The 24,724-nt window shown below is 41.0% G+C and overlaps 1 protein-coding gene and 1 long non-coding RNA gene across 5 annotated transcripts in view; one reads left to right on the forward strand and one right to left on the reverse strand.

The window, feature by feature from the left end:
• PLPPR1 (phospholipid phosphatase related 1) overlaps nt 1-24,724 on the reverse strand; it is a 328,325-nt gene that overhangs the window by 11,944 nt on the left and 291,657 nt on the right. For both annotated transcript variants that reach the window (XM_073876658.1, XM_025888648.2), the window contains 2 exons: nt 19,488-19,620; nt 2,377-2,627 (listed from right to left, as the gene is read on the reverse strand). In XM_073876658.1, the coding sequence (XP_073732759.1) occupies nt 2,377-2,627; nt 19,488-19,620 (384 nt within the window). The remainder of the gene's footprint in view (nt 1-2,376; nt 2,628-19,487; nt 19,621-24,724) is intronic.
• Nucleotides 1-24,724, forward strand: part of LOC141369936 (uncharacterized) — a 38,472-nt gene that overhangs the window by 7,251 nt on the left and 6,497 nt on the right. For all 3 annotated transcript variants that reach the window (XR_012373536.1, XR_012373535.1, XR_012373537.1), the window contains 2 exons: nt 6,869-7,007; nt 23,782-23,839. This is a non-coding gene — a long non-coding RNA (uncharacterized lncRNA). The remainder of the gene's footprint in view (nt 1-6,868; nt 7,008-23,781; nt 23,840-24,724) is intronic.

A 24,724-nucleotide genomic window follows, 5' to 3' on the forward strand; every position in this document is an offset into this window, starting at 1 on the left:
GGCACATCATGACACCATTCTGACACCGTATAGGAAATGTCACTTAACATCTATACTAGATATGTGTAACTTGAGTATTTTATGTTTTTGTGTTGGTTTTTTTTTTAGGTATACCCTTTATAAATCCTTCCTATTAAGATCACAAACTATTAAGAGCATGGGCTAATGCTTAGTATTCTTCACAGTATTAACTAGCACTTAGGAGATCCTTGTTGAGTAATTTCTTTTTTTTTAAAGATTTTATTTATTTATTTGACAGAGAGACACAGTGAGAGAAGGAACACAAGCAGGGGGAATGGGAGAGGGAGAAGCAGGCTTCCCGTGGAGCAGGGAGCCCGATGCGGGGCTCGATCCCAGGACCCCGGGATCATGACTTGAGCCGAAGGCAGACGCTTAACGACTGAGCCACCCAGGCGCCCCTTTGTTGAGTAATTTCTGAAAGCATTTCACACATAATAGGGGCTCAGAAAGTGTTCACACAATTGGAATCTTGTATCAGGGTTTATCTGATTATAGTCCGCCTGTGGGGCATGATTTGAATTGGATTATACCTGAATCCTTGAAAACAAGTGCTACAGCAGCATCTATTCTGAGTGAGCAGACTTCTTTTTACTCAAAAGAAATTTATATCTCATTTGATGAGACAATCGATTATGATGAGTAACAGATTTATTTTCATAATGGTATTATACAATGTCATGCAGTAATGACTTGAGTTTGATTGATATACAGAAAAGGGTTCACGAGTACGTTGCTTCATATAAAATTTGGTTCTAGATAATTTAGAACAAATGGATATTTTGAAAAGTTGAAGAATATGCCGAATGCCTGAGAGGACTTTCTTTGTCTAAAAAATGTGGCCTGCCGATTGATCTATCTATCATCTATCTATGTATCTATGTATCTATGTATCTATCATAAAGCAAAGAAGGCTTACCAAGCTACAATGGATCTGTTTTGTAAGTTGAGGCTTCTCTATTATCTACATGCATGTTTCCTTAGTGGGGGTCAGCTGAAATCATTTTTACACCTATTCATTAAAAAGTAGACCTAAAAGGAATAACTAGGAAAGCTAATTTTGGGTAATGGGTGGTTGACAAATTCATCCTAAAGATGTGATCCTGTGAACTCGGCACATAGGAACCATTGTTTTAAGAGAATATTCAGTAATTTATTTTAAATTGAACTAAATAGATCAGACCTGTAGTCAGTCACCTCCTTGCCATCCCGAATGTGTGCATCCGGGCGACGTCAGGGACACGCTCTGATCAGAGGCGGACTCTCGGCAGAGAGCACAGTTACTCTCACTGGAGACGGTAGGAACCCACTCCCCTGGGGAGTGGGGTGAGTCTTGCTCAGAACCTCTGGGATGAATGGATTATTTTAAAGGGGTCTTTCCTCTGCCTTCTCCTTCCCCTCCCTTTCATTGAGAATCACTAGACTAGTCACACCTGGAACATAAGTTCAAGTAAGGAAAAGGTGTGTTTTTGACCAATAGTTGCTCTTCCACAGGTTAAGGCATAGTATATCCAGCCTTTGAGCTGATCCCTTCTATACTTCTATACTCCTGGTTCTAAGGAAGCATAGGCCAGAGAAAGGGGAGATGAAGTCATTTCCAAAATGGACGCAATTAAAGAGTAGGAAAATAAAAGGGACACCATTGTTTCTTCTTGTATTTTAAGACGTGGGACACACTTCAGGTTTTTTTCTGTAATGAAAGCAAAAAGTATAAAGAGAACATTACACCCTAGTGGGGGCAGTCAAAACCTGTATGATTTGGGGAGCAGTGAGAAGTGAACTTTCAGGTGTTGGGGGTCACGTAGGATCATTCATCTATTCTGGGTAAATGAAGAGGAAGAGTGTCAGGAGGAGCAGACGAACGCTGTGTTTTTATCCCGGTTCTGCTGCACTACCCAGGCAACCTTGTGCATGAAGGCCTATACCTGCAAATTTGTAGGCAGGTGTGAGAAATATGTGCTGTTCCGGAACCAATGAAAACTTTGTCAAAGAGTGTTGTTGTGGGCAGTGGGAGAATCCCAGACATGGTGCCAGGAGTCTGGGTCCCAGCTCCAACTGGGGGCTCTCAGCTATTCTCTGGGCCTCAGTTTCTGCCTCTGTAAAATGGGAAGATTTGACTAAGAGATTATCAACATTGCCAAATTAATAGCCTCTGATAGGTCAGTATATTACCCTGGGATGTTGGGTAGGGGGGTGTGGGGGCAACAGCGTGATGCTGTACAGGAGAAACATGCTGTCACGTGTTTCCTGTAACACTCTAAGTGACAGCGATGAGAGAATGAAAGTGAGGAGGGCAGAGAGACTCACATCCCAGCCAAACGCTCGTCTTGGGAGTGACAGCGGGACTGGAATACTCACCGTGGCATATAAGGCGGAGTAAATGCTCAGAGCAGCGTGTTTGGAGGGAAAGGATCTCCGAGCCTTTTCTATCACCTCCATGTCCCCAGTACAAATGTTCCCATTGTTGATGAACTGGTGGTGTGCCCGGCAGTCTGTACTGGTGTAGTTGGGCTTGCACACTGTCAGGAAGTATGGCGTTAGGTGCCCCGTGACCACCTGCCCGGCGTTTACAAAAATGTCAGTAGCAAAAAGTCCGAAGGCAAATACCCCTACAAGGAGAGTGGAAACGATCAGGAATGGTGACGTCGGTACAGTTTTGTCCCCAAGAGAAGATGTAGCGGCGAGAGTCCACAACAACCTGCCAAAGAGGTCCTCACCAGAGTCAGATGGTCCCCTCACTTTCATCTTTGCAGGGACTGGTGCCTGCTTCCCCAACCACTTCCCCAACCATTATTTCCTCCAATCTGATGTAGACGTTCTGCTGTTTGCATTTTACTGTTTTGTATAAGTAAGGCAGAAGCAGCATGTTCTAATGGAAAGAACTAGGATTTTGGAGTCCTACTGTTTTGGGCTCCATTGAGCCCCAGCGTTGCTGACTCATTCACCGTGTATAAGCGATTTGCCTTCTCTGAACCTTGGGACCCCCAGTCACAACATGGTTGCGGTGGAGTGATACCTCACAGGTTGGAAAGTTGACATAGAATAGGTCCAAAATACCCACTATGGTGCCTGGCTTCAGTAGCTACTCAACAGCAGTTACTTTTTTTCCCTGATAGAAAATATATTGTCCCCAGTCCTGTTTGGAAATGCAAGTACTCCGAGGGGATATCTATGACATCATGGCAGCTGAGAGTGAATGGGGTTGTGAGGGAGTTATCCCTAAAAGAGAGAAAAAAGGTCATTCCAGAAACCTTGATTGAATTGGATGTTTCATTTGATGTTGGGCAGAGAAAATGAGGAGAAGGGACGAGTGTTAAAGGCACGCTTCGCTGACTGCGGCTGTAACAAGGTTCCACAAACTGAGCGGCTTAAAACAACACAAGGGTACCCTCTTCTAGTTCTAGAGATCTGAAGTCCAAAACAGGTTTCACGGGGGTACAGTCAAAATGCTGGCAGGGCTGTGTTCCTTCTGGAAGCTCGAGGGTAGAATTCGTACTTGGCCTTTTCTAGCATCTAAGCTGCCTTCATTCCTTGTCTTGTGACCCCCTTCTAGCAATCATCTCATTTTGACATCTGCTTCTATTGTCACACTTCCTTCTTTGACTCAGATTCTCCTGCCTCCCTCTTATAAGGACTTTTTTATTACATTGGGTCCACCTGATTAACTCAGGATACTCTCCTCATCTCAAGATCCTGAATTTAATCACACCTGTAAATTCCCTCTTGTCATATAAGGTAACAAATCCACAGTTTCCAGGATCAGGATACAGACATTTTGGGAGAGGAAGCATTATTCTTCCTGCCACGCTGACTTTGCTGTTTGGCTGAGAATCCTGTGGGTAGGCTATCTTTCCTGGATTTTATCTGTTCTCTGGCAAATTCCATGGGATTAGTCCCAGTAAGATTGAACATGGTAAAGCAGAATTCCTTATAGGAAGCCTCACTGTGAACTCTTTCAAAGCCTATACAGTACAGCTCTAGATTATTATTATTTTTTTAAAGATTTTATTTATTTATTTGAAAGAGAGCGAGAGAGCACAAGTAGGCAGAGCAGCAGGCAGAGGGAGAGGGAGAAGCAGGCTCCCCACCGAGCAGGGAGCCCGATGCGGGGCTCGATCCCAGGACCCTGGGATCATGACCTGAGCCGAAGGCAGTCGCTTAACAGACTGAGCCACCCAGGCGCCCCAGTACAGCTCTAGATTATCAGTGGACTATCGTCTGTTAAATATATCAAGCGGGGCTGCAGAGCCGAGGTGCGTACAAGTTGTTGGAAGGGATAGACACTTCAGAAATGCAGCTCAATTATGGGAGAAGTTGGCAAGTGCGAGAGGCAGTGTTAACCCTTGTCAAGGATCTGCTGTAGTTTCAATTAAATTTCTACCCCACTTGGACTCCCATATTCAATGTCCTCGATCTGCAAAGTGTGCTGATATCAGCACCCAAAAGTTAATCCATTATAGCATTATAGAAGTGAAGACAAGTTTGGCTGAAACCTTCATCCGGTTTTCATTTTGATCTGTATTGATTGCTGTAATTTTCTTTTTTTGTGGCTTTGCCAGGATGTGTTTTATCACAATGAGAACTGGCTCTTTTAATAGCTTCAGCCGGCTCACTCCCAGAGGGTCTGACCTCTGAGAGTAGGCAATCATTGATCATTCGTGGCAATTTTCACCCCCAGGTTCTGGAAGTCTGAATGGTTAGACATTTTTTTACACCTTTAAGCAAGAGTCTTAAAGACCAGGTCTCTGGCTTTTTCAAGGGGGCAATAAGTCTGTCTAGGCATACTTTTCCAGGAAACTAGGGTAATTTATGATTTGAAAAAAGAAAAGTGGCAGCACTCTCCTCTGGCATTTTATTTGTCAGAAGTGCTTCTGATTAGGGCGGGTTTGAGCTTTCTGAGATGGGATTTCCAGAATCCTCAGATCCGGGTCTGAGGTGCCAGCCCCACAGTCATGGTAATGCTGCTGTGGGCAGCCCTGCTCTTTATTGCTTCGGGATATTTGTGCAGAAAGTGGTTTTCCTCTCTTCTTCTCTGCCTCCTTAGGATCATCTCTGCTTTCCCTGATGCCCTAACAAGCGTCTGCTTTCCAAACCTTTCATTCTGGTGCATTTGATCTAGCTTCAGAAGGGCACTGTGGCAGCACGGGGAATCCACCTGCCTGACAACAGGCCGTGCCAACAAAGGGCGGTAGACCCTGCAGCAGTGATTCACAGAGAAAGTCAGATCCTGCAGGGCTTTTGTAAGACATTCCAGCCATTGCACTGAACCCTGAGCTCCTTGTGTGTCTTTTCCCAGCCTCAGAAGCTCACAATAGCTACTTTTGTCTTTAGGGTCAGGTGAAACACCATTTATGGTCTCTTGCAACGTATGATTTGAAGGAGAGGTTTTTAAAATGTCTATGGAACCTACCTTAGTGTCAAAAATTCTTTCAGTGAGGTCGTATTTTTGAAATTTTAACAGATATATTTTTCATTCCTATAACCTCCCCCCCCCAGTGGGTTCTATTTCTCTTATGAAACTGCTCCCAACAGTCCTCCTTGCTTCGGGGGAGCTGATCACATTTATGAATGGATTTACAGCCAACACAACAGTCTAAAATTAAAGTGCTTCTGCTTTGCCAGAGCAATGTGCTTGAGACACCTGTCGATATTGTTCCTTTGTTTGGAATTCTAAAAAGGCTTGGATGGGAAGACTAAGAGCCATGGTCTGGAGGATGTGATCACTGAGTTTCTAAAATCAATCCCAATGCAGGGGAGGATGTGGCTGGGGAGGACACACAAGGAGAAGCCAGAACCCTGGCTGAGGGAGTGAAAAGGCATTCCCATACTCTCTGCCTCACACTGGCTGTCAAACCCAGGGGCAGGGCAATATGATGATTGAATGATTTTTGGAAATCCAGTTGAAGTACCTCCCATCCCATCTCAGGGTATAGCTCAGCCCTGTAAACCTTTTGGAGAAGCTTCACATCCAGCATGGCATCAAATAGGGTACCTCTATTAGCAACGGCAGAGGGAGGGGCAAATTGGTTGAGCCTAAAGGCCACCTCACAAGGCTCAGACATTCGGCTGTGGTATGGGGTAAGCCCATCCCTAAGGGATGATGGGCATTAGAATGCTGAGAGGACAGGAGGCTAGAAGGGCCTGGAATTAGGACAAAGAGATTGATGATGATGTCTGTGGTCCTCGTCAGGATGACACAGATCAGCTAAGGAAACCTGAGCATGCATCTTCTTTGTGGCCTAAACAGGACACCTGTCAGGCACGAAGAGGGATAAAGGATGAAGAAAGAGGAAGACAAAGGTATTAAAAGGTCCTTACTTTTCCCCCTCAGGATTCCATGTGGATCCATCGGATCTCAGTCTCTCTCGGGACAAGTTAGGGTCTTTGATTGCTAGCAACTTAGGACGTGGAGGTAAAACTCTGGGATCTGGTCCCTGCTATGGAGTCAGTGCAGGATTCTACCCTTTTACTCAACTGTGAATGTAGCAGGAGCAGTGACATGACCAGGAAATGTGCATAAGGAGAAGCAGCAAAGCCACAGATAATTGGCATGCAAGCAAAAGGTAGTAGGACTCATAGCAGGACACATTTAGGTCTTCCAGACAAAAAACTGGTCAAAGGACATAACCAGACTGCCTGGTGCCAAGGAGGATGCTACTGACTTTCACACAGGTGACCTTCCGTAGGAAGCCTAGCCCCAGACAGGAAGGTGGTAATGGGGTGAAGAGGCAGTGGTGGGGTGAGGGAAGGACTAAATTCCTTTTAGCTACAAAGGCCCTGTGATCCTAGGGGGAACCTCTAAATTGAAGGCCAACCATTCTATATTAAATTATAAATGTGTAATTTCCAGTTTAAAATGGCACCTTGCTTAATCGCTCCTGGTAGAACATCTTTCAATCGTCTACTCAAGTATACACGATACCTGTGAAAAAAGATGGAAACTCCTAATGCCAACCCAAAAGGAGAATCAGGAAGGGGTTCCATTATCGGTAAGTGCCATGGACTGGGTTCTCTCTCTCTCTCTCTCTCTCTCTCTCTCACACACACACACACACACACACACACACACACACACACGGACTTTTACTTCAGGAAAAACTCAAATTTCTCCTTAAAAGACAGAGATCAGGGGAGAAAACCTAGGAAGAGATTTCCTTTCTCTCCTACAATCTGGCCCCTGACTCAGAAATTCGGGATTGAGATTGCTCAGAAAATAGGGCTGTGGTCACTCTACCGGATGAGTTCTGTTTGAATTTGCCTGGAACTGTCTCCTCTCCTTCTTCATTCTTCTAAATGTATTCAGAGACACACTTCTGGGCAACACCTAGGTGGGAGGTGGCAAAGGCACAGACGGCAGCCCCTTCTGGGAACAGACCCACACGCTCTAGAGATGAGTGCCTGAGGGGCCCTGTAGCTGTGTGTGCTCTTCATCCACACAGCAGTGGGGGTTCAAGGAGATGCCAGTTCACTGGAGCTGAGGAGCTCCGGCAGAAGGCCCGCTAACTGGGGACCGGACTCGTGCTGTGCACACCAACCTGCTTTCAAGTGTGGACAAGAGCAAGCCACACTTCTATCTGCTCATGAATATTGTGGATGGTCTTGCCTCACTTAAGAGTGAATAGGGTGAAAGAAACAATCACGTATCACATGGGGTCTTGGAAAAAATATTCCTATTTTAGACTAGTATGATACTATTTTACTTTTTTGTACCCTTTGTCCCAGTGAGAATTTTACATTTGTGTGATTATCTAGTGATGTCCATCTCTCCCATTGGAATTGTAGAATATATAAGCTCTCTAGGAGCACTGAACACGCCTATATTAATGTTGCATCCTAAGTACCTAGTATCAAGTGTGGCACATAGTAAACATTTAATACTTATTTGTGAGTTAATTAATGGACTGCTAAAGAAACTTCAGAGTTAAGAATAGGAGAAGAGGATAAAAAAGCATAGGAACTTGTCTAGATTTTCTAGCTCGTGTTGGTGTCTCACATCCCTGATTCTACTGAACACAGGGTTGACATCCACACAAAATCCAGCAGAGTGCTAGGCACTTGGCGAATAGAGAGGATAACTGAAAACTGGAACTTAATAAGTGTCTCATGAGTCAGGAAACTTGTAAGTCATCATGTGGAAATTAAAGGATTCTCCATTTTCAATGCAGCAAGAATGAAAAAAGAACCTTAAATTGGAATATGGAGATCCCTGCTATACACAACATGAGAGATTTCCTACCGGGGAGATCTGTGAAGCATAAGGAATCTGGAAATCACGATCAGCTTGGGTACAGTTTAATACCTAGACATCTTTGAGATAAACGTCCCCATTTCTGAATCCTGAGAACTTGCAGTGGTTGTCAGTTTAAATATTAACACAGGGGTACATGGAATCATGACTCCTACCTATTTTCATGTGGAAAAACTAACATCTAGAACTTTCAAAAAGAAAAGGATATTGAAAAAGACATAAAAATGAGTTATCTGGGTTAGGTTGGTAACAGTACTCTCTGAAGAGGGGGAGGGAATCCCATCCCTCCCTCAACACATGTTCTCAGCCTTTTATCCAACATTTCTAAAAGAGGGCTGCTCTTCTGTCTATGTTGAGCAAAACAATGCAATGAAAGAGAGGACTGAAGAACTATTGTGCTGGGTGACATTGAGAATGCTTGAACATTTTCTCGTGTTCAAAATTTAACCAGCTTTGTGAATCTTTTGTCATCGCTTTCCCACTACGATGTTCAAAAAACAAGGAACACATCAGTTCCTAGCCTTTGTTTTAGTGGGAAAATGGATGAAAATCTTATCCCACATGGGCAAGTACAAGTACATGGTGCCATTTTCACCAGTGCCATTTTCCACAGTGGGAGGGGAACACCTAAGGAACTCGCAGGTTCAGTTTCCTCAACGTACTTTCTGATTCAATCACCAACTTTTAATTTGAAATCTCATCTTTCATCAAATCCCCATTGCAAATGGAATACCAAGATAGAAAGAAATGCACAGAGTTCCTTTTTGCTTTTACTTTTGCCACATCAAGATCCTTAGGGGAAAATCTCAATTGAGAAAGTCACTCAGCTGTTTATCTCAATTCAGTTGTGAAGACCATTCTTTCAGGAAACAACCATTTCTTTAGGAAAAGGAAAGATGGTGCAATGTCTTCTTTTTAACATGCTTTATTCAAACTGAAGGTTTCCTAACAAAGAGACTTATCTGTGGTTACCGTGTTTGTCCCATTTCCTCGCAACGATGTACTGCATGGATGAGATGTTTGAATACGAGTGCCATGGGTACTAGGTAAAAATAATTAAAATAATAGCAAGGATAGCTAATACGCTATGTTTAGTGTGTACTAGATATTGGTCTACATGCTTTAGAATATAGTTCGCTCAGTCCCCACCACAACTCTATGGGGTGGACATTGTTAGTATGTCCACTTTTCACAGAGGGAATTGAGGCATGGAGGGGCAATTAACTCGACCAAGAGGAGCTGGGATTAGAAACTAAACAGTATAACTCTAACTCCATATGTATTTTAAGATTAATTTATTTATTTGACAGCGAGAGCGAGCGTGTGCGGGGGCGGGGGGCAGAGGGAGAGAGAAAATCTCAAGAAGACTCCATGCTGACCATGGAGTGAGAGGTGGGCTCAATCTCACCACCCTGAGATCTCGACCTGAGCCAAAACCAGGAGTCGGACGTTTAACCGACCAAGCCACCCAGGTACCTCTAAATCCATACTCTTAATCATAATCTTCTAAGCTTGTATTTTCATGTACTTAAAAAAATATGGGTAGGTATCAGGCCATGAAAAAAAGCGCTTTAGTTCTATTTGCTTGGTCACACACACACACACACACACACACACACACACACACTCACATACACAGAAGAGGGAAGGATTTAGAACATGCCCCTGATGAAATGTATTGCACTTGTCACAACAGAGCAAGAGTTTCTCAGTATTTTAGACAACAGTTTTCTGACAAGAGTATGATAGATTACCTGAGATATGTCATCACTGAATGAGGTACTTTTTTCATCACTTTGGCAATAAATCTGACTTTTTTTCTAGTATAATACAACATCATCAGTGCAAACTGATCTACACATCATCAAATATTATTTTATGCTTCAAAAACAAGTTTCTGACACAACTGAATACATCAGTTCCTTGGACAGTTAATTTCAGGTGTTCACCAAACAAGATCTTGTGGCCTCTTTCCTACAGAGGTCAGGAAAACACCAAAGGCTGACAGCAGTCTACTTGTCTTGATGGCATGGTTTTAATTCTAAGAACAATTTTATTTAAATCAACTAATCTGAACCTCAGTTACTTTGTATCACAGGGTTATTATGCAAATCATAGAAATAGTTGTAAGAACATTTTATGAATTGTGAGCTTGATATAGATATTAGTTACTATTATTTTTATAACTGAGGGAAATAAATGTCCCCAGTAAAGGTGTTTTACATAAATTGATTATAAAATTATTTTTAAAACATAGGAAAGAGACAAGAACCCTATAATTCTAACAACTTCAAATATTTGACTCTATGATATGTTATTCATCCTTTGTATTAATAAAGCAGCTTTTACAATATGATGAGCTGGTGGTTTTAAAAAATACCCAATATTTGTTATTATAACCACTCATTGATAAGTGAAGATAAAGGATAATTACTTAATAAAGATGATGGGTAATCAACTAGAAAACCCCCCAAATATTTTTATAAATGAAAGAACAAACACACTTCTACTTCCCCAAAGCATAAAATGACATGATTTCTTGATGATATGGTTTCATCTCAACAGGAGTGTCTTCTTTAGCTCTCCTTTCTGAGGACAGTTCCTCAGTATTTTTCTTTCTCAAATGTCTGACTTCTCTCTTACTCCTGGTCTTTAAATATTTGCTTCTCAGTTCCCCTAGACAGTGTGGATCAAAATCTGGTCGATAGAGACAAAGATCCTAAAAGTTTGCCAGAGGCAGTGGAATTATTTTCTTTTTAAAGATTTTATCTATCTATCTATCTAGCGTGCATTTGTGGGGAGAGGGGCAGAGGGAGGAGGAGAATCTTCAGCAGATTCCGTGCTGAGTGCAGAGCCCCACACGAAATCAAGAGTCCCGTGCTTAATTTACTGAGCCACCCAGGCACCCCGAGGCAGTGAAATATTACAATAAAATAGAGAAAGTGGATGCAAATAATTCTAGAAAGTATGCCCTAGATACAAACTAAATATGGAGCGGGAAGATTTTAGATTCCTTACCTACCAAAGAATGTAACAATGGGCATATCAAATTCTGGACGGCTTCCAAACAACAGCCTTGGAGTTCCACCCTTTCTGATCGTGTTCAAAAGTTTCTAAAGCAAACCTGGTGATCTGAATCCTCTCCATTCCCACCAACAACCAGCATCAAGCCCTGTTATTGACTGACAGATACTGACCTGGTGTCTCTGCTTGATGCATTTCCTAATCACAGTTATGATGTTCTAATGTGATAACTTAAGTTGTTTCCAAAACACTACTTTATTTTTTTATTGAGGTATCACTGACGTCTTAGTTTTAGGTGTGCAATGTAAGAATTAGATATTTGTATATATTGTAAATTTTATTTTTCACATAAGTGACCCTTTATCAATTGTTGGGAGTTGTTTCTAATATTCAGACAGTATTTCTGCAACTCACTATGCCTAATTTTGTGATGTGTGTAACATCTTCATAGCAAAAATATTGATATAGTATTTTAAGCAAAAGTCTGAAGTATACTTGTTTTCTTAAATCTTTAAAACTGAGGGAGATTCTGCTCCCAGGGGACATTTTGCAGTGTTTGGAGACATTTTTGATTGTCACTAGTGGGACAGGGGTGTTACTGACATCTGGTGTATAGAGGTGAGAGATGCTACTGAGCGTCCTACAATACTCAGGACAGTCCCCTACCCCTATGTGGAAAAGAACAATTTGGCCCAACATTTCAGTAATGCTGAGGTTGGGAAACTGCTTTACAGGAAAGAAGTTCACTGAAGTGCCATGAATTTGCATTGGCTCTTCTGCAAAGTGTTGAGAAAGTGGCAGTCTATTCCTTCCTTTTATTAGAGTCCAGCCTTTAGACACTGGTGCTGGGAGAACCCTCAGGGAAGGATCACTAGAGTCTCATATGACTAAATAACTTTCTTCTTCTTCTTTTTTTTTTTTTAAAGATTTTATTTATTTATTTATTTGACAGAGAGACACAGTGAGAACAGGAACACAAGCAGGGGAAGTGGGAGAGGGAGAAGCAGGCTCCCTGCTGAGCAAGGAGCCAGACACGGCACTCAATCCCAGGACCCTGGGATCATGACCTGAGCCGAAGGCAGACACTTAATGACTGAGCCACCCAGGCCCCCCTAAATAACTTTCTTCCTGATAATGAGAGTAACCTATAGAGTTCTGGATCAAGAGTCTTGTTCCGGTCTGGAATGTTCTCATTCATGGAGGATGACACTCAAAGGAGAGCAGATTTGTTCTGTGCACTGAGCAAAGCAACCACAGGCAGGCTCATCACAACTTCTGGAGACCTGAACAGAGGTCTAGTTGTGCCTTTTAGTCATTCAAGGCTCCCAGCTCCAGCATCGCCCCACGTTGCACACCTCCCCCCTACCCCCGCCCCCACAGCCCCTGGCATCTTTGCTCCCTAGAAGGAAGGACCAAACATGTCAGTCTCAAAGTCTGGTGGCTTGGCTGCTCATGAAGCCCAGAAACAGAGTTTCCAGAAACAGAGGTTCCATTTTTCCCCTAAGATCCATCCTGGCTTTCTCCTCCTGATGCATATCCTAAAGCTTCAACTCTGGTTTCTATCAATGAGTTCTGGAAATATCTCCATCTGCTTATAGGCCCATGCCCTGCCTTACTTTTGGCATTTTTCTGTCAGGCATTTTCCTGCCTCTTGTCTCAGGACTAAAGGTGGGTGCCTGGGCACTGCAAGTTATTTTTTAGAAAAAATGGAACCTCAACTTCTTCACTTGGTACAATGGACACCTAGCTTCCTGGGATGGTCACTGTCCTGCTAAGAAGTCACTGCCAACTCTAGACAATTCTTGTAGGACAGCCTCTCCCTCCCCACTTAAAATTGCACATCTGCCCCTACAAACTCCCCATTTCCTTTTCCTACATTATTTTTCCTCATAGCACTTATCTTCTAATGAACACCATAATTTACTTATTTATTTTGTTTAATGCTTGGCTTCCCCTACTGGAATATAAACTCAGTGAGGGCAAATAAATCTCTCTTTCGTTCACTAATTTGTCCTCAACAACTTAATCAGTGCCTACTATATGGTAAAATTGGGTAAAAGGATAGCTACTGAAATGCACCCTCCAACTGCTACACAGAAAGGGTATATGGATACAGTCCTGCCAGAAACGAATTCGAATACCAAGCTTTTCCTTACCTTTGATGGCATAAAGCGTTACTTTGTTTAAAAATATTTTGCTAATTGACTGGTCATTTTGCAGTGAGAAGCTGATCATGTTTGTTGGGAAATACTTTTTATAATGGATTCTAGAATAATTACATATCTACTATATGGTAGATGCCCAACAAATTATTTGTTGAAGGTTGAATGAATATGATCAGTCCTCCAGTTTATAATTTAATTATAAATACTGAATGTACATAGAAATGGACTTACTGAATCCAATTAAGTCTCTTTTTAGATAAAGTACATTTAAGTGACTTTCAAAACTGAGAAGGATTTTCTAGTTCTCAAAAAGGCTGACATTTAGCTTGTCTCAGGGTATCAATTCTTATGACCATAAAACACTGTGACCTTTGAAGCTGCATTTAAAATATTCATGCTCCATTTAGATCACACTTAATTTATGGCAATTAATTAGTGTTACATGAATTAACTGTTTACCATTGTACTTTCTATTCTGTCCAGTACTACCTAATCCTCAGACCTGACCTAAATGGCGTAAGACCTGCTTGATATTTGATTAAATTTTTATTATAAGTAATAATGGAGCAACTCTGTAATCCCAAATGGAAAGCCCATAATAAATAGCTTCTGGGTGACAGGCTATTTTAGTTGCTAATAGACAGTCTAATCTTGGCATATTTGGATGAATTTTTTTCCTTTAACCCAAAAGAAATTATTTATTCAGGAAGGGAAAGTTAATTTAGTTTTCCTTCCATATGGCAAACAACCTCAAAACCCTCATCAAATTCTAATGCTTTTTATTCATTACTTTTCAATATTAAACCCAAAGCTTACTATTTAATAATTGATATTTACAAGGCTACATTTCCTCAATATATTAGTTAATGTAAAGGATTTAACTAAACTTCTCTTCATGAATTTTTTGGAAAATGTGACTTCCTTATTTTGTCTTGGCTGCTGAAAAAAGAATGCAAGGGTTTATCTCTTTTGAGAGCTTAAACCCGTGTGGTGGTGGTGATGTTCAGTTTAGTGCAACACCAAAAGAGATGGTATAGGAAGGGAAAGGAATGCAGAAGAAAAAAATGAAGAGGGAGAAGTCCAAATACGTGTTACTGATTTGACTGCATTTGTTTTTGTAAAATATTGGTGAAACTTGTTAGTTCAGTCAATTCTTTTCCTCCCTTCCCACGTCATGGAAACACAACTTGAGAAATTAAACCACAGTTTAGAAGTGGGTGGAACCTACATCTGGGAGGCAGGGCATCTTTCTTTTAATGACCACTTTGGGAAAACCAATTTATTGTTGGATCTGTGAATCAGAGCAATTCCATCCTCTCTGTCAAGGTCAACGCAGTTAGTTTTTATCTACAGGAGGAGATGGCTTCATTTGAATGTTTTCCCTCTGACTTCACTATTTTTGCCACCTTTTCACCGAACATTTAATTTGGATCTGTGGGATGGGGGTGAGGGGATACTGTTCAGGTCCACAGCAGTCAGACTAGAGAAGACTGAGAGCCAAGGTACCACTCTCAGCTCTGCTTCCTACACTGAAGATCACGTTAAAGCACTTGGCCAACCTTCTGAATAGCCTCTACCTTTCCCCTATTTTTCCTCCCCTTGGCCCCCTTAAAAAAATAATGTTTAGCTATTTTTCTGATTTTAAAATTATTCATGATAATAATTGGAAATTATAGAATAGAAAGATAAAAATTATTCAACCATCCTCCTACAAATCAGAAGTGACAAAGGTTAACTGTGAGTGTATTTCCCTTCAGTCTTTTTTAGCTGGGATACACACACACACACACACACACCTATGATGTTGTATCCTTCTTATTTTGAAATAATTACAGATTCGTAGTGTTTTGACTTTTTCATATAACATTATATCATGAATATTTCCCCTTTCATTAAAATTCTTAAAAATAACATTTTCTGAGGTTGCAACTTACGGAGTTAGCATTATTTTGAAAAAAGTGTGTCATTAGATATTTCTAATTTATGTTATAAAAATAATTTTAGTCCATAAAGATTAATAGACATCAATGATCATCTCCTTAGGATAAATTATTTGAAGTTGGGTAAAAAGGATAGCTACTGAAATGCACCCTCCAACTGCTGCACAGAAAGGGTATATGGATACAGTCCTGCCAGAAACGAATTCGAATACCAAGCTTTTCCTTACCTTTGATGGCATAAAGCGTTACTTTGTTTAAAAATATTTTGCTAATTGGTCATTTTGCAGTGAGAAGCTGATCATGTTTGTTGGGAAATACTTTTTATAATGGATTCTAGAATAATTACATAAACTGCAAGAGAAAGTCATACAATTTCAACTTAATCAGAATAGTTAGCTAAAGCAGTTGTCATTTTCTGATGATTTTTGGTGGCTATTAGGCTAGACAAAAGGACTGTTAAGCTCTTTACAATAACATTTCTAATACATCTGATTACTGCCTTACTTTAATTTTTTCAAAGGAAACCTCCCCATTTAAAGGATCTTTAAGTAGTATGTTTTTTCCTCTTATAAAAAACATTCATCCAGATACTCAAAAAAAGTAAGTTGCCTTTCTTAAGATACATAGACCCCTCTCCCCACCTCCAACTCTTCTATATGAAGTTAGGACTTCTCTTTCTCTTAGAAATTGCCTAATGTATGTACTTTAATTTCCTAGAACTAAGCTGAAGAGTGATAATAAAGTTAAATAGGAGGCCAATGAATATTTAAGAAACAGCATTTATGGAAGCAATTTTAGGCAAATCCGTGATTTAACAAAGTTAATCTTTTTTCTTTACTTAGCAAAAAAAAAATTATTGAAAACCTACTATGTGCCAGGCATTTTGCAATATGCTGTTGATAAAAAGCGAAAAGATACAGTCCCTGTTCTCCAAAGGATCACAAAGTAATGGGAGTAATGGACTTATATAATTACAGGGCTAGGTGAGTTCCTATCAAAGACGCAGGCTCAGTGGCGGGCTGGGAGAGGAGGTAGCTAGCTGTCTGGGTTGGTGAAGAGGTAATGTGTAAGCAGTGTTCTGGAGGATTAGTAGGATCGTCAGCTTTAGGGGTGGGAGGACGGCAATGGGGTTCCCCAGGCAGAAGGAGCAGCACATGAACAGAAACCAGGGAGAAGCACCGCACTGTTTAAAACACCAGGGATGCTCTGAAAGAATTTAAGCAGGGAAATGACTTGATCATAGTTTGTCTCCGGAAAGATCTGCAAAATGGTCAATGGAAGATATTTTTGTGTGCCTGGGGTGCTGGAGCCACGTTGCAAGATAAGATGTAGGGAGACCATTTACAGGACAAGATACTTCACTGGCCTACACCCGGGGCTCCCAAACTTCAGAGTGCATCAGAATCACCTGGGTGACCAGTCATGAAACACAGATCATCAGGCTCCACTCCCAGATTTGGTAGGTATGGGATGAGGACTGGACTAAGAATGTGTATTTCTAACAAGTTCTCAGATAGCTTAAGGTGACTTCTAGGACCTAGATTTAAGCAACTGGGCAGATCCTGGTGCCATAAAACAAAAGAGGGAAAGCATGAAGCAAGTGCTTCCATACCCAGCAACCTCCCTTCCTTCTTGATGCTGTTCCTCTCATTCTGCAAGCTTTGCATGTTACCTGCTGGCGGTCTCCCCACCCTTCCCTGTGAACACCATCTCTCTTAGCTTATGATAGACTCCAATGGACTAATGTGTCATTGATTATGAAAATGGGAGTTTTTTTGCTCCTCTAGGGTGAGACATTTCTCCTTTAATCATCCTCCTGAAACCACACTTCAGCTCGATGAATGACTCCAGTAGGAATTTCAGGTACTACCACAGGCAATCTGCAAGATTCGTTCCTGGATAGTGGCGGGGGGGGTGTCTTTTGATATCCCTCAGTGAACCAAGTCTTGCCCCATGATGCAGAGAGACAGGTCTACACACATGATAGAAGCCAATTACAATTTCTCTTCTTTGGAGTCTGCCCCAGATTCTTTCCTTATCTTTGCCAAGAAAGAACAACAGTGTCTTTTAAAGATATTTCCAGTTAACTGTAATCTAATAACCTTCTGCTTAAATTACTTGCTCTAATTATACGATCAGACAGTGATCATAAAATCTTCTCTGAGTCAAATTATGTAAATGTGTGTATAGACATATGCACTCTCACACTCCTTGGGAAAAGTGACTTTACCCCATTTTATAGCAGGGTCTTCATCTGTACAATTAAGATTATAAACTACCTTACAGGGTGTTGGGTGGATTAAATGAAATAATGTTCATAAAGTGTCTAGTCCACTGTCCTGTATGATAAAGATTTTCTTCTCTCCTTTATTTTCTCCCTGATGGTTTGTTACCTAGCCACTCTGGTGGGAAGTGACCAAACTCTGGACATCTTTGAAAGGCACCACTGTTTGGAATGAATGAACTCAGTGGTGACATCATATTGACCAGGGATTACCTAGTGAGCTCATTGCAGACTTCCACAGGTCATTCTGTAGGTACCATCAGTAGATGCTGAAGACTATTTTTTTTTTTTGTTTAAGATTTTATTTATTCAGGAGAGAGGGCAAGAGAGAGAGTGCGCGCACAAGCACGCACAAGCGGCAGGGGAGCAGTAGAAGGAGAGGGAGAAGCAGACTCCCTGCTGAGTAGGGAGCCCAACAGGGTGGAGGGTGGGGGGCCTGGATCCCAGGACCCCCAGATCATGACCTAAGCAGAAGCTCAACTGACTGAGCCACCCAGGCAGCCCTGAAGATTTTAATGTTAAGAGTTGCTTCTTTTAAATTGGATTTTCTTAGGCTTCCCACTCTACCACTTTCCTCATTCCCACTCCAATCACAGAAGTTCTTGCCTATTCTATTTTAATGTGGTCATTTGCTTAAGACTTGATGTAATCCAACCCTTTTCTACAACAGGAAAAAACAGGATTAAGGATAACCAAAAGAGTCGAGAGGATGTTGTATCCTGGCCTTCACTTTCTCAGATGTCAATTCTGTAGGTTTTATTTTTTTTATTTTCATTTTTTTAAAGATTTTATTTATTTATTTGAGAGAGAGAGAATGAGAGATAGAGAGCACGAGAGGGAAGAGGGTCAGAGGGAGAAGCAGACTCCCCGCTGAGCAGGGAGCCCGATGTGGGACTCGATCCCGGGACTCCAGGATCATGACCTGAGCTGAAGGCAGTCGCTTAACCAACTGAGCCACCCAGGCACCCAATTCTGTAGGTTTTAAATGGTATCTCAGCTTGTTTTAATACTAGCCATGTTCACACTTTGGGAGTTTTATCCTGGCTCCCATGAACATCTGGTTAGTAGATATTTGTAAGATCTCATTTGAACACTGTAACAGTTATTTATTGAGTATTTACTGTGTAGGAACTCTGTAAAATCTATTTCCTACCTATTCTCATATACATATTCATTCCCATTCTATAATCATTATCCACATCACCTCAGATGTTTTTATAAAAATTCTCGGAGGAGAGATATAGAACATGCCTTAATTATTTCTTATCATGAACACTAATAAAACTATTTGTTTTCCAACCTTGGAAAGGCACTGTTTTCCAGACCCTGATGAGTTACATTCCCATACTTGGTGTAGAGTTCCCTGCATAACAAAATTATACTGGATGGGAAATCTTTGTCAGGAAATTTGATTATTTCTATGTTCATTTTATTGGTGTCCCCTGCTGTGCCCCCACACCCTCGCCAGACTCAGTAAAAGGGTATATGACAGTATTCAGTCAACATTAAAATATATGTCCAGAGGGAATCTCAGATAAATATTGTATAGGGGAAAAAAATCCAAGTTGAAATCATTTGTAAGACAATTGAATAAATCCTGCTTCATTCACTTCAAGGATGAGAAACTGGACTTGGCACTATGATCAGGCTCAATATCTGCCCTTCCTGGAAAATCCCTAAAGAAACCCGTGCTTTTAAAGTTGATGCTTCCATAGCTTAGTTTATTCTATCAAGCGTGTTCATCTGTAGTAAGTTTAGTAGATTGTACCTATAAGTGAGGGCTCGGTTCAGCATGCTCTTGTACTCACCTATGAATCTTATGATCCTTCGGAGTAAGGGGTTCAGGTAACAGCATTCTCCAGTCAGAATGGTTTTTTCCTGGGCAATCAGAGATTCTCTGGTTGACTTTATGAAATACATGGATATCTCACCAATAAAAATCTGGAGAAGGAATGTTTAAGAAATGTCAAGTTGGAGAGAACGGTCTGATAAAAAAGACCAGTGACTTTAAAAAACCAAAAGCAAAACCCAAACTTTTGAGGCTCCAGATTCTTTTAAAAGATGTCATGCTGTAGAGATAGAGGTTTAAATAGTAGTTTGTATTTAATTCTTCAAAAGAATTAGAGATGGCAATGATTGATCATTTCGGCGAGGTTTCAGGCAATCCTATTAAATTCTAAGTTCATATAAAACCATGAGTTGCAATAATAAATTGTAATAGAATCTGTGATAAGGCTCACTCATGCTGGGACTAAATTCTTTTAACTGAATGTGTGAGCTGCAATGATGAGAAGTGACTGGGACAGTCATGTGCCCAACAAGGCATTATAAGCTCACATCATGATGAATTATTACTCCGTTATATGGCAATACATTATTTACCCAATAAATCTTTATTTGAACATGTTGGCCCAAACTATACTTCTCATACTGTGAACTGGCTGACTGTCCCTTCTTTATAATTGCCACCTCTCTTCTCATCTTGGACTAATATGTATATATTATCATATAAATCATAATGCCTTTGTGTAGACTGTAAGCTTCCTGAAGACAGGGACCATGGCTTCTGTTTCTTGATTATGCTTCTAGCGTTCAGCACGGTGTATTCCTATTTAAAATAAGGAACTGGTGGGAGGTAAGTTGTCACCAACTCTGCCACAGGTGAAGACTGAGAACCATCAATGAAGAATAAAGTTACTAATTACCATCATCTATTGATAACTAGGTGTCTGGTACTTCATCATAGTATTGATCATGCTCAGAAGGTCCCTAGTGTAGGTACTGTTACCCTTGTTGTACTGGTGAAGAGAGAAAGTTCGGTCCCCGCCAGAGCATACAGCTGGCACGTGGCGGCCCTGGCACTGGTCTTCAGGAGAACTAAGTTCCAAAGTTCACACTTTCCATCACATGATACGCCATCTTTATTTTCCTCATCCCAACTTCAGCATTTCCCCAGAAGAACGTGACCTTATAGATGTTCTTCTTTGCTAGACACGCGCTTACGGTGTTAGATAAACTTTATCGCTGTGTAAGAGTTCCCTTTCCGCACATTCCTCCTGTCATTACGGAGTATGTATTTAGATGGATAAAGAGGACAACGTCATGAACGGCACGTGGGTGTGGAAATTAAACTGTAGAATTGCAGAACTGGTGTCGTTTACAGATATTTTCCACTTTACGAGCAAGGAAACTGAAGGTCTCAGGGACCTGGCCTCCCATAGGCGGACAGTAGGGGAGGCAGCACTAGAATGTGGCCATTACGCGTCACCCTGTGTGCACGTGTTACCCTGACTGCACAAGTATAACATCTGCGGCACAGAGGGATGAAATAAACTAATCTCTGACCAAGGTCAGAGCTAGTAAGTCACAAACCCCAGCTCTGGAGCCAAGAAGACCTGGTTCCAGAGCCTTCATTTTTACGACTTAGACTTTTACTTGGTAGTGACTCAATAAAAATAATTGTTGAATTTGTGTTTAATATTGAGAACATAGAAGACAAAACAAGTTAAGTGTAATGTGTTTTAAGTACTGAAAAACTCAGATGCTATTAAAGTACAGGACAGAATGATGTTGTGGAAATAGAACTGGAGGCAAGTCAGAATGGGATAGGACATTGGTGGGAGGAGATAGGACTCAGGGTCCGACAGGCACACAATGGCGTGTATCACGTTGGCAGGTGCTAAGTGTGGTTGTTCAGACTTAGCAATATTTTGTGCCTAATGTCCCATTAACAATGAATTGATGCTCTGCCATGGACAAATATTTGAATAGCTTTAAGAACTCAGCTCTCCCTCTTTTCTAGTAATACCTATCCCTGCTAAAATAAGGTGCCAAGGGGTTTTGTTTGTCCTGACTGTACATGATGGAACTGCATTGCTGTTCCTTATCTTGGTGAACAGATGGGGATAAATTCATGCATGCTTGGATATGTGAAATAGTATTGCCTTGAGCGAGCGTTCTCGGATTCCACAGACTAGCTCAGACATTCTTGTTATACGTGGATTTCTTACCTTGTATTTCTCTTTTCTATTTCTTATCAGAAACGGTTATGTGTTATTATTGTTGTTCTTTGTCATGGGATGTCCTGCCTGTCTTGTTCTTGGTTATACTCCCCCAGGGCTTAGCCAAGTGTAAGGTACAAAGTAGTTATTCAATGCGGAATGAGTTAAGCATATCAGATTAATGAAGGTGTTTTGAAATACAGGTTTAATGAGGTAGACTATAAAGAACACAAAACGATTTCCATCATGTATCCTCCCAGACCCAGTGAAAATGTCACTACCCTTCCCAAAGCCTTTACCAGATTCCCTCAGGAAAAGAGGGACCCTGTCTTGTCATTGCCCCACAACACAGTAGACAGATCTCTATCCTGACATCTACCCAATTAACTGCAATTATTGTTTGTATGTCCCTCTCCAGTTGACTATGATGTCCTTATGGGAAGGACTTTTGCCATTCCTTGTATGGTGCTTAGACAGGGACTGCTATATAGTAAGCTCAATCAATATTTGTTGAATGAATAAAAGATTGAATCTTTAGAGGACCTACTTATAGATAGAATCCTCTGACCTTAATTTCTCTGAAGATGAACAATGCAGAAAATTGACAATATGGACCAGAAAGCACACAATTCTTGGTGTACTGCTTAAGATTAAATAAAAACTAAAGGCTAAGTAATACAAAGTGAATTATCTCTTCTAACCTAAATTCACTCATACACTCATTTTGCATTCAACAATTCTGGAGAGGGAGAACCCACTCTGCCAGAGGCAGAGTTGTGAACAGATGTCTAGTATGTATGTGTGTGTAGGGAGGGCACAAAAACTAATAAATACACCATGTAATGTCATGAAATGACATATGATTACAAAGTAAATCAGGAAAATGGGACTGAGGGTGATAACCACATAAGGATAAATGTGAAAAGAGATAAGCATTGCTTGCCTTAGCCATTTCAGAAGCCCAAAACATTCTGACTCCACAGGAAAGAGATGTGCACATTCTAGAAATTCTCCATTTAGTGAAGCTTTCCACTACTCACACATGAGGGCAAAGAAAGCAAGAAAATGTGTGAGAGAATCTATACACAACCTATTCTTGTTAAAGATACACATATACCCACATAAAAATCTTAACAAAATCGCTCCAAGTCATACCAAATCAAACCAAACTTGTCATGCAAAAGGGTATGGGGCTCAAATAAAATGTCTATAAGTCAATCCTAAGACCCTCATGTCAAAGGTAATAAGCAGTACAAGAATTGTTACCATTGGCCAACAATATTAAAATTCCAATTAACGTATGAAGCATAAAAGAAAAAAAAAACAGAGCAAGGACATATACTAACTTATGTATCTAGTTGCTGACATAATGCTGGGAATATATAAAGTGATAATAAATGTTTACATAAGGAAGAAAGGAAGGAAGGAAGAGAGGGGGAAGGGGTCATTTTATAACTAAAAGGTAGGAAAATATTCCTGGTCCAGTGCTCAGACTCCAATGAGTGGGCTTCATGGATGTTCATTTTTCTGTATTTTACTGACCATACCTAGGGTATTATTTGTCCATTTACTGGGTCCTATAGTCTCATTCAGGGCCTGATTATGCTTGGAGAGAGAGAAAGAATTCTGCTTGATAAGGGAAGGGGTCCCTCTTCTTTCCTGCTAGGCCTCCAGCCCACATTGAGTGTCATTTTGTATATGGTGGCAGGTTTATGACTCTGGTTTTGGCAATGGCTGGGTTCCTCCATCTGTGTCTCTGCTACACACACTCTGCCTCTATCTACCCCTCTGTTCAGAGAGCAACTGGGACATGTGGGACTCTCCAGGTGTTTGGCCCTGGCTGCCCTATTATGGCCTTTCTGATTGCTGGCTAACAAACATCATATCACTCACAGCAAATGAGAATACCCTCTGGTGAGAAATGACCAAGGCCAAGCTCTAGATCTGGCAATGAATGAACTGCAAATGAATTCCATTGGTGCATTTCTTATCCCCCAGCTATACTAGCTACAATCCCATGTGACATAAGACATTTAGATAATAGTAAATATAGTTTAAGTAATGAGGATAACTGTTCTATCTTGATAAAATTGTATTTCAGATATGTAAACTCAAATGGCAAAGAAGTAAATAATCCTGGAATGTGGTGCATCAGTTCGGTATGTTTTATTTTTTTTTAACATTTTATTTATTTATTTGAGAGAAAGCGAGAGCTAGAGAATGAGACAGAGCATGAGCAGGGGTACGGACAGGGTGGAAAGCAGGCTTCTTGCTGAGCAGGGAGCTCGACATGGGGCTCGATCCCAGGACCTGGGGTCATGACCTGAGCTGAAGGCAGATGCTTAACCAACTGAGCCATCCAGGTGCCCCTCAGTGTGTTATCTTTTAGACTTCAGTTCTTCATAGTGCTTCAGAGGAGATCTGATAAGTGATAAATAAGCGATATAAATGCAAAAATATTTAGGGGACAGGTTTTAGATTTCAAAATAAAAACAATTCACAGGAAAAAATAGTCACTGGAAGATGTATTACTATCTCATACTATAAGGCGGATTCATTGCATATTATATGTGGTTGTCACTAAAGAGGGCATCTAGAACCCCTGCAATATATGTTTTGGATTCACACATACACTGGTCGTGGCTCTGGTACTTGGCAAGATCAAAGTCATTGCTGTTTCTTGAATGTGGGCTATAGAGTTGAAATCCCAGCTCTCTCCTCTCTCGATGTGTGATTTTGGGCAAGTAATTGAACCTTTCTGAGCCCCAGTTTTTCTTTTTTTTTCATGACTTTGAACATGAGGGTAATAGCTATATCAGAAAATAGTTGAGAGTATTAAAAATGTACGTCAAAGCATCTGTAGGTGCTCAAGGAATGTTTGTTGTCTTTACTTCCTGGTCTATCTAGGCAAGAATGTCTGTTGAGAATGCTTTTAAAAAATCATTGTCTGTAGTCCTAGAGTAAGGAAACACGGTATCACTCTAGCTCTGCTCTGCCCTTAACCAGATGTTTGATCTTGGACGAGTCGCTGGACCTCTCTGGGC

This window comes from Callorhinus ursinus, unplaced genomic scaffold (assembly GCF_003265705.2).
Source record: "Callorhinus ursinus isolate GAN/ISIS: 27379988/994484 unplaced genomic scaffold, GSC_fseal_2.0 scaffold24, whole genome shotgun sequence".
NCBI lineage: Eukaryota > Metazoa > Chordata > Mammalia > Carnivora > Otariidae > Callorhinus > Callorhinus ursinus.